The sequence below is a fragment of the Amaranthus tricolor genome, chromosome 4, assembly GCF_026212465.1.
Source record: "Amaranthus tricolor cultivar Red isolate AtriRed21 chromosome 4, ASM2621246v1, whole genome shotgun sequence".
NCBI lineage: Eukaryota > Viridiplantae > Streptophyta > Magnoliopsida > Caryophyllales > Amaranthaceae > Amaranthus > Amaranthus tricolor.
In genome coordinates this window covers 9,317,582-9,328,105 of record NC_080050.1, presented here as the reverse complement: position 1 = coordinate 9,328,105, position 10,524 = coordinate 9,317,582, and the positions used below count along the sequence as shown (strand labels likewise).

Here is a 10,524-nt window from a genome sequence, read left to right as displayed (position 1 = left end):
CTTTACTCATATTCCCTCTTCCTAACACCAAGACAAAACCCTCTTCCATTCTCTCTATTTTCTTTCTTTTATATATTACTCCCAAAGTTGTATCCTCCATTAACTCTCATCATTTCTACATCCATTCATCAATTTTGCACATTTGGAACAACCCATAAAAGGTAATCTTTTAAATCTACCAACTCTTCAATTTCATTTTAGTTAACATTTCCATGTTTTCAATCCCTCTTAACTTCTCAAATCAAAATAATTTTATAATGATTTTGTTTTTTTTTTAATACTACTTTTGTCCTAAAAATATGTTTTGATTTCATCAAAATAATTGAATAAAAAGATGAAACATATCTTTAAAATGAAGGAAGTGTGATTTGTTTTTTTACATATGGGAGAAAAGTATTGTCTTTAACCCCAAATGTTTGCCTCAAACTTTCTATAAAGATCTCAAGTCTAATTGAGCAAATAGTTGAGGATGTAGGAACATTACTTCTTTCTTTTGTCTTCATGTCATATACTCTATCTATCATGTACAATGTTATGTAATTGGGAACATATAATTATGGATAGCAAACTTATTAGGACAAAATAATAAATTTTTTTGTCCTTTTAAATTTTCTATATTGCAACAAGTTTTACTATTTTAAATGTAGAGTCTTGGATTCGATTCTCATTTGGCTTTTCTATTTTTTCCCTCGGCGTAGAGGTGTTCATTTTAATTCGGATCATCGGGTTAATTTCGGATCACGTGTTTCGGGTGGGTGAAAACTCAGGTCTTGCGTCAACATTGATTTTTACATTATTTTAAATTCATTTTGTAGTCGGATTCTGTACCAAAGTCGTGTAAATATCGGGTTACAAATTTGTTTTGAACACCTGTACCTTGGCGTAACATCATATTATATATTATACTAAAAAGTTTGGAAAATTTCAAGTGTCAAAACTAAATGGAGTTTGCCAATTGGAACTCATTTATTAGTTAAAGAAAAATGACATGGCATTTGATCTTGATCAATATCTCTACCATTAAAGTATCTTTGACTAACATCATGCATTATACTAAAAAGCCTAAATTCGAAGTGTCACCACTAAATAGAATTTGCCAAATGAAACTCATTTATTGGCTAAAGAAAAATGATATATCATTTGATCTTAATAAATATCTCTATCATTGAACTATCTTTGACTTGTATTTATTTATAGTTAAATTGAGTAAATTATAATATATAATACACTGCATAATACTCCCTCTGTTTCTTTTTGTTCTTTCTATTTATTTTTTGCACAGTTTTCAATGTAAATTTTAAATCTCATTATCTCTAAATACACATGATAAAAAATTATGAAAAATATATAATAAAAAAGTATACATTAAGACGAATCTAACGAGATCTTACATGGATATATTTTATCTTTTAAATATATATCAGAAATATTAATTAAATTTCTCTCTCCATAAGGTGGAATATTGCAAATGGAAAGAGCATTAGAGAATGAAGGGAGTATATTGTTGACAATTTCCAAAATTACAAAGTTGATTTATACATGTAAGTATGTAACAATCAAAATTGAGAGTTTTTACTACATATTATTGCTGGCTTTATTCTTTTAATATCATATGTTTATGTACGCCAATGTTAAAAAACCATACATTGTATAGGTTTCTACACTATTATAATAAAAAAAAAGATTTTGTATAGAGTACATTTTTTGGCCTTACTAAAAAACAAACAACTACTCCTATGCAGAGACAAAGGCCCACAAAAGAAGAGAAAAAATGTATGAAAATCAGACAGAAGAAGATGTTTGTTTTGATCCCAACAACATTCCTGAACAACCTGAAGCACCTCCAATTTCTACTGTTAATGGAAATGGTCCTTCAAATCATAATAATGGGTTTTCTTCCCATGATACAAACCCACAAAGTCACATGAATAACCACCATTACCAACAACCTCAAGAATCTGATGCCTCAGTTGAATTTCAAAACCCTAATAATTTGATCAATACAAATTCATGGGTTAATCCTACAAATTTGAACCATATGACCCAAAATCAAGATATGGGTTATACCCATTTTGATGAAAATTTGCAACCCACAACAGATCTTCTAACACTTCTTCATCTACCAAGATGTTCATTTGCATCTTCATCTCTTCCACAAACTCAATCTCTTTCTTTTGAGAAGCCATCTTCTTCGCCGCCGCCGGGTTCTGCACTTGGCTTTCTAGGAGAGCTTAACCCGGGTATGATGGTGGATAATCCATCTGAAAATGGATCATCAACCATATTTTATGACCCAACAAATGTAGCTGGTTTATCGTATGACCCTTTGTTTCATCTTAACTTGCCACCTCAACCTTCCCCTTCTTTAAGGGACCTTATGTTTGTTCCTCATGGGTATAGGAATGGAAGAGGAAATGATGGGAATGGAAATGGGAGTGGGAATGGGAATGGAAATTCTTTGTTTGGTGGGTTGGATGAAGGGAATACTATGAATGGAATTGGTGGAATTTATCAAGATAATGGTGATCATCTTATTCATGGTAATGGAGTTTTTGAGTTTAGTAAAAGTGATGGTAAAGTGGGTAAATGCCCTAAAACTTATGTCACTGAAAGACAAAGAAGACAAAATTTTAGTGACAAATATGAACTTCTTAGGAGCCTTGTTCCCAATCAAACCAAGGTATATGATTATCATATTCTTACTATTGATCATAACATTGTTTAATTATATGCCTTTTTATTAAGATTATGTTTAATTCAATTCATTTTAACTGATATTTACTAACTCAAACTAGTTTTACCGATTAAAATTAATTTTTATTAATTATTACTGATTTTTAGTTATAATTATAATTGATTTTTATTAACTATTACTGATTTTTAGTTATAATTACAATTGATTTTAATTAAAAGTGATTTTTACTGCTTGCAATTATTTTTAGTGTTCACGATTGATTTTAATGATTATAACTGATTTTTATTGATTAGTTATTTTTGTAAGGTAAACTTAACAAGGTCTAAGTATTAATATATTATTATGGCGTTTTCTTGCCTTGGAAATCGAAATTGGTATATAATATGTGGAATTTCTTCGTTTCATTTTATTTGCTACATTTGATTTTTATGCAATTTAATATGTTATTTTAATCATTAACTTTACACATATAAATTTTTTTAAAAAGTTAATATTAAGAAAACACAAAATCTTATGAGAGACAGTCTCTTTGAGAGACCATCTCTAATTAATTTGGCCCATTATATATTGTTTAAAATATTATAAGTAGGCATTAAGAATGATTAAGTAGACATTTAAGATATTGAAAGTAGGCACTACAAATACAGTAGGTAGACATTAAACTTTAATTGGTTGGGCCTATGATACGTCTCTCAAGAGACTAGGTGTGAAGAAAATACGCAATTAGACGATTTAAATAAGATTCCATTTGACTATATTTTTTCTTACACATTAGCCGCAATATATAAAATCAGCCTGAACGATATTTCAGAATAGAGGAAGTATTGATGTTTGATTTTTTTCAAAAAAAGTATTATTCTTTTGTTAGTGAAGACTTTGAAATTAAATTTGATCTATATCGTTGTTAAGGAAGTTTTAGTAAATAATAGTGATTTATAAAGTCAAATAACCCTTAGGTAAGATTTGATTAGGTTGAAGTTTTGTGATTTTAATTTAACTTTTTTGATTTTATTTATTTTATTATTATTATTTTATTATTTATAAATCACGATGATTGATTAGGAATTTCTGTATCATTGTCTCATGCACAATAAAAATTTAAAGTTTGTCTCTTAAACAAGAAGTGAAATTAAACCTCTTCTATACCATTGTCTTGTGAAAAACAAATTTAAAAAGTTATTTAAATTGATGAAGGGGGATAGAGCTTCAATAGTGTGGGATGCAATAAACCACATAAATGAGCTGAAAAGAACAGTAGGAGAACTAAAACTCTTAGTTGAGAAAAAAAGGATGTCAAAGGAAAGAATCAAAAGGCACAAGACTGATCATCAAGACACCCCTAGTGGTGGTGGGGACCAGCCCGGGAACGGCGCCGATACAATGGTAAAACCCGACCCGGATGAGGAGTTTAACGGGTCAACAGCTATCCAACTAAGAAGTTCATGGATTCAAAGGAAGTGCAAGGATACAGAAGTAGATGTTAGAATTGTGGATGATGATGTTACTATTAAGCTTGTGCAGCGTAAAAAGATCAATTGTTTGCTTTCTGTGTCAAGAACTCTTGATGATCTTCAGTTGGATTTGCGCCATGTTGCTGGAGGCCATGTTGGGGACTATTACAGCTACCTCTTTAATTCTAAGGTGAACATTTTATAATTATTTTGTATAATCTGATAGAGTATATAATATATCCTGACTTCACGATTCTATCTTATTAAGCCTTTTGAGTTAGAAATTTCACTTAAAATGAGAGGTGGATGAGATTTAAATAAGTATCCCTTCTGTTATGTTGGCTTCTGATATCATATCAAAGAACCAACTTAACCAACAACTTAGCTTAAGATCGGCCCTGAGATTTGTAAGGCTCGAGACGAAACATTGATAATAGACCCCTAACTACTAAATATACTAAAATGGTCGGCTGCAACTAGGGTCGGTTCTTAGCCCATTTCGGGTAGCGACAGCTTAGGGCCTCTAGAAATAAGTGCCTCAATATTAAATGGGTCTATTTAGGCCCAATTATGAGCAACACTTTTTCAGTGATTTGTTTGTAAAATTTTTTATGTTTGAAGTAATTTTAAAATATAATGTTACAATATATTATATCTTGAATTATTTTTATTGAAGTGGAAAAAATTTATCTTTTAATATAATAAAGGGCCGCATTTTGAAAAACAACGTAAAAATAAACAGCGCCTCCAAAATGTTTTCTCCACCTTGGCCCTAACTATTAACAATTAAAATATTATTTATCTAATATTTTTGAATGGGCCAGAGGCACAAGCCCCTATTGGCCCCTTATAGAGCCAGCTCTGCTTTGTCGAACCTCGAAAATATGTTATAAACTTTGTGATGATAATGATGGGTTTAATTGGTGAATTGGGATAATTAATGTTTTTTATGTTGATTTATTGGCAGATATGTGAAGGATCATCAGTTTATGCAAGTGCGATTGCGAATAAGCTGATTGAAATTGTGGAGAAACAGTATGCTGCTGCTTCTGTTGCTGTTGCACCCACTACTAGTTTTTAGCTGATTAGTGATTAATTAGTGATTAATTAGTGATTATGAACAATTAATATAATTGCGGATACTAACTAACTTTCTTGACATAATTATCTCAGCAACAGATTTAGTTTGGTTTATATTAGCATATACTCACAAATCCAGTTTTAACAGTTTCTTAGCTTTGTAATTTTATGATATTGATGTGCTTTCATTTTCTTCAGCTCTTTCGATTTCCAGCATTTAATTTGAAAAGCATATTAATCTGGCATTTTAAAGTAATATTATCGGTTTATATTTCAATTTAGTTGACAACAATTTTAAGAAATAGAACAGAAAATGTGGGCAAAAAAATAATAATTTACTAACAATTGTTTAAAAAGTTAAATCTCACGAGACTATAAAAAAAATTACAAAATAAGAAAATGAAAACTTTTATCTATATAATAAATCAACAATTATTTAAAGCTATTGATTGATTTGAGGTATTGAAATTAATGGTGGCTTTGCTAGTTATTAAGTCAATATTTATGGAGATATTTACTAAAATTATGTTTTTTTCTTTGTTTTTAATTAGGAAAATTAAGTTAAAAAGCTAAAAGCTGATAAAAAAGCTATTCATATTAAGGGTGTTAAGTTTTCTTTTTGCTTGTTGGTTGGTCAAACAACTAAAAAAGTGTTTGAAATGGCTTTTAAGCTAGCTGAAAAGTTGATTTTTAAGACAAAATAAAAACGTTAATGTAGTTAGCTCTTTTCTTGGTTATTGGGTTATTGATCCACTTTTTCTTTAATGAACAACCAACAGTTAATACCTAAATTTATCAAACATCTCCATTAACTTAAAAGCCAACAAAAACTACAAACATTTCTTATTGGTTAAACAAGCCAACTAAAAAATCAAGAGCCAACAACTAATAGTCAATTCCCAAACATACCCACTATCTTCTAGCTTTTGCTTAATAACCAACTTTTACAGGATGAAAATATATTTACTACACACCTTTTTTATGATTGACCAACCAAAAAAGCAAAATGCCTAAAAAAAAATTACAAACACCCCAAAAAGTTAGCATTCACTTCAACTACAAGGGTACAAGCCTGCAACAAGATGGAACGGCAATATTGTTTCACGGCTCAGGCAATATTGTTGCACGCATGGCTCATTTGAGCGTATTTAGAGAACTGATGCAAATACGAATGGTCATCTACAGTTGATGTCCGAATATACAAGATATGTGATGTGCAAAACTCAGACCTTTCACAGTCGAAGCAATTTATACATTATACAGATAACGTCAATCAAAGCATTAGCGTAATGAAACGTTCAACAAATCAAATTGCTCCAGCTGAAGCAAATTGAGGAGCATGCAGTGTTCCTTCTACAAGCCCGACAAAACATTGACATGTGTTATGAATGGTTGTATACTAATGTGATTATAAATGATACTATACTAATGTGTGACTTGAGTGCACATTAAAGGGTTGAATTCACGTGTGTGACTCTTGAGTTGTGGAATCCAAAAGGGTGTAATAAGGTGAAGAGTATTCATGGGAATTATTGGTGTTAATGAAGATTAAGGTGAAGAGTCTCATGTGTGTGACTCTTGAGATAATGCCTTTTCAAGTTCTTAGAGTTATTTCATAGTATTCATTACCCTAAATTAACTATGTATTTATGTGAGCCATTCATCTTCAAGTACCTAGCACTATAAATAGGGCTCTCATACCCACACTTCAAGTATGCAAAACACATCAAACACAACCCTTAAGCCAAACACATAGCCTATTGTTGTTATCTCTATCTCAATTGTAATTCTTCATATTGAAGTGTTGTTTGTATTCATTTGATATAATATAAACATAAACTACACACCACGGAGGACGTAGCCATCATTGGGTGAACCTCCTTAAATCTTTGTGTCCTTGTTTGTTACTTTGTCAAACTTATTTTTGCTCATTGTTGTTTGTTCTTAACATCGTAAGTATTTGGCGATCGTTTTCAATTGGTATCAGAGCCAAGGTTATTTTGCGGTGTTTTAAGAAATTATTACTTGAAAATCATGACTACAATGAAGCTCGATATTGAGAAGTTTGATAGGAATGTAAACTTTGGCTTATGGCAAGTCAAAATGAGAGCCATTTTGATTCAAAATGGTGTGCACAAGGCGATTGATGGTGTAGAGAAGATGCCGGAAGGAATGTCCGCATCGAGACGGGAAGAGATAGACACAAAGGCGTTATCGGCAATCCAATTATGCTTATCCAATGAAGTTCTAAGAGAGGTTGTTAAAGAAACAACAACCAAGAGTATATGGGAGAAATTGGAATCACTCTACATGGCCAAGAGTGTTACCAATAGGCTACTTTTGAAGAGTAGACTCTACGACTTACGCTTGGAGGAAGGCAAACTTTTAAAACCTCACTTGGATGAGTTTTGTTCCATTGTTATGGATTTACAAAACATTGATGTTAAGCTTGATGATGAAGACTTGGCAATTTATCTTTTATGTTCTTTACCTCCTTCTGATAAAAATTTTAGAGAAACTCTACTTTATGGTAGAGATAATTTGAGTAGTGATGATGTGAAGAATGCCTTGACTCAAAGGGATCTCATTGATACACAATTGTCACAAAAGTCACCAAGCAATGCTAGTGACGGTTTGTTTGTAAGAGGGAGGTCACAAGAGAAAGGTTCCACTAGTGGGAGTGGAAACAAGGGTAAAGGAAGGTCCAAGTCCGTAAGGCCAAACAAAAATAAGACTTGTAACTATTGCAAGCTTAAGGGCCACATCAAGAAGGATTGTTGGAAGCTTAAGAGAAAGCTAGAAAAAGAGGCAAGGGAAGGAACTAGCAATGCCAATGCTAGTTATGTGAATGATAGTGATGATGGCGATGTTCTTGTTGCCACTCATGAGTACAAAGGTAATAATGAATGGATTCTTGATTCGGGGTGCACATTCCACATGACTCCCAACAAAACTTTCTTCCATACATTTGAAAGTGTTGATGGGGGAAATGTTACCATGGGAAACAACACCACATGTAAGGTTGTTGGGATTGGGAGCATTAAAATTAAAATGTTTGATGGGATTGTGAGGACCTTAACCGATGTAAGGTATGTCCCGGGCTTGAAAAAGAATCTTTTATCTTTGGGTACTCTTGATAAGATCGGGTGTAAAATCACTTGTGAAGGTGGAGTTATGAAGGTAGCCAAGGGTTCACTAGTGGTGATGAAGGGGAGGTTGAATGGGAGTTTGTATGCTCTTCAAGGTTCAACCATTCTTGGCTCGGCGAATGTATCCACAAGCACAATGTCCGATCGTGACACCAAACTTTGGCACTTAAGGCTTGGTCACATGAGCGAAAGAGGTATGTTTGAACTCTCTAAACAAGGTTTATTTAATGGGAAAAATTTTGGGAACCTTGGTTTTTGTGAACATTGTGTTTATGGGAAACACAAGAGAGTTAGTTTTAAACCCGCCATCCACAACACTAAGGGGATATTAGATTATGTCCATTCCGACTTGTGGGGGCCTTCTCGAACGCCCTCCCTTAGTGGTTGTAGCTACATGTTGACCTTTATTGATGATTACTCTAGGAAAGTTTGGTGTTATTTTATAAAACATAAATATGAAGTTTTTGATGTCTTCTTGGAATGGAAGAAGATGATTGAAAAGAAAGCCGGTAGGAGCATCAAGACCTTGAGAACCGACAATGGTCTTGAATTTGTTGATAGCAAGTTTCTCAATTATTGTTCTAATGAAGGTATTGTTAGACATAGAACTTGTGCAGGTCGTTCTCAACAAAATGGTGTTGCGGAGAGGATGAATAAAACGTTATTGGAAAGGGCAAGATGCATGCTAAATCAAGCAAATTTGGGGAAACAGTTTTGGGCCGAAGCGGTGGCTACGGCATGTTATTTGATCAACCGTTCACCTCATACCGCCTTGAAGTTCAAGTCGCCACAAGAGGTATGGTACAACACTCCGGTAAACTATTCTAGTCTTAGAATCTTTGGTTGTCCAGCTTATATTCATGTAAATGATGGTAAGTTAGAACCTAGGGCTAGAAAAGGTATCTTTGTGGGGTATGGAGTGGGTGTAAAGGGGTATAGGGTATGGTGTAATGATTCAAAGAAAATTATTGTTTCTAGAGATGTTGTTTTTGATGAAGATAGCATGCTTATATCTAATGTTGAAAAACCTTTTAATAATGATGATAATGAAGCACAAGTAGAGGTTGAATCCTCCAATATTGATAATGAGAAAAATGATGATGTTCAACAAAGGTCTCCTCCTTTGTCCACAACTAGGCAAAGAAGGAAGATCGTGGCTCCAAGGAGGTACATTGAAGAGTGTGATTATGTTGTTTATGCTCTCAACATTGCTAGCGAAGTTGAAGGGTTAAATGAACTAAGTACGTATAGGCATGGCCACGGTTCGGGTTGGTCCGGTTCCGTTCCGGTTCCATCCGGTTCCGGTTCCATTTGGAACCTGTCGCGAACGGTTCTGGTTCCGGTTCCGGGCGATTCCAAACGGTTCCTTGGCGGTTCATGAGGCGGTTCCGGCGGTTCCAACTCACGGGACGGGCGGGTCGGACCATCGGTTTCATTTTTATTTTTTCTTTAAATATTTATATAATAAAAAAATACTATAATATTGCGGAGGTACCTTTGATGATTACTTGATTATTAGCGAAATTCATTGCGTGTCAAGTTGTCATCGTTATTGAAATATTTACTAAAAAGAATGAAAAAAATAAATTAATAACAAACGAATCAATGATAATGTCGATAAAGATGATTAATAAAAAAAAGGGAGAAAATGGACTTGAACCTAGTACCCAAAGGAATACTAAGCTGCCTACGTATCACGAAGGAATCAAAGCCCACGTAGTTCTTTGTCATACTTTTTATTTATAGTTGTTGAATGTTGATTTATCGTTGTCGGATTGATCCTATTCGTCTTCGTCATCATCATGTGGTTGGTTAGATGCTTCCGCTGACTCTCCTCCTGACGATGATGCAGATGTATCCATCATCATCCATGGATCATCATCGTCGTCTTGATCATCATCATTCCTTAGTCCTTGTGTTCGAATCTCCGCTTGATCCCAATCTTTCTTGCAAACACATATTTGAATACTCTGTGGAGCAAAACGAGATCTCTTTTCGTCCAAAACTCTTCTACCTGCACTAAAAGCAGACTCCGACGCAATTTTTGACGCGGGAATTGCAAGGATATCCTTTGCAATTCTCGATAAAATGGGAAATTTTACAAATTTTTCTTTCCACCACTCTAAAATATTATAGCTACCTTGGTCTA

General features: G+C 33.4%; 1 protein-coding gene across 2 annotated transcripts; it reads left to right on the top strand.

The window, feature by feature from the left end:
• Positions 1 to 5,349, top strand: LOC130809761 (transcription factor bHLH91-like). Of its 2 annotated transcripts, XM_057675551.1 has the most exons (5): positions 1 to 161; positions 1,455 to 1,541; positions 1,743 to 2,680; positions 3,890 to 4,336; positions 5,114 to 5,349. In XM_057675551.1, exons 3-5 carry the CDS (start codon positions 1,772 to 1,774, stop codon positions 5,225 to 5,227), a joined length of 1,470 nt encoding a protein of 489 aa, XP_057531534.1. In that variant the 5' UTR covers positions 1 to 161; positions 1,455 to 1,541; positions 1,743 to 1,771; the 3' UTR covers positions 5,228 to 5,349. The 2 variants fall into 2 exon arrangements, with proteins under 2 accessions (XP_057531534.1, XP_057531535.1); XM_057675552.1 differs by lacking the exon at positions 1,455 to 1,541.
• Positions 5,350 to 10,524: the final 5,175 nt, after the last annotated feature.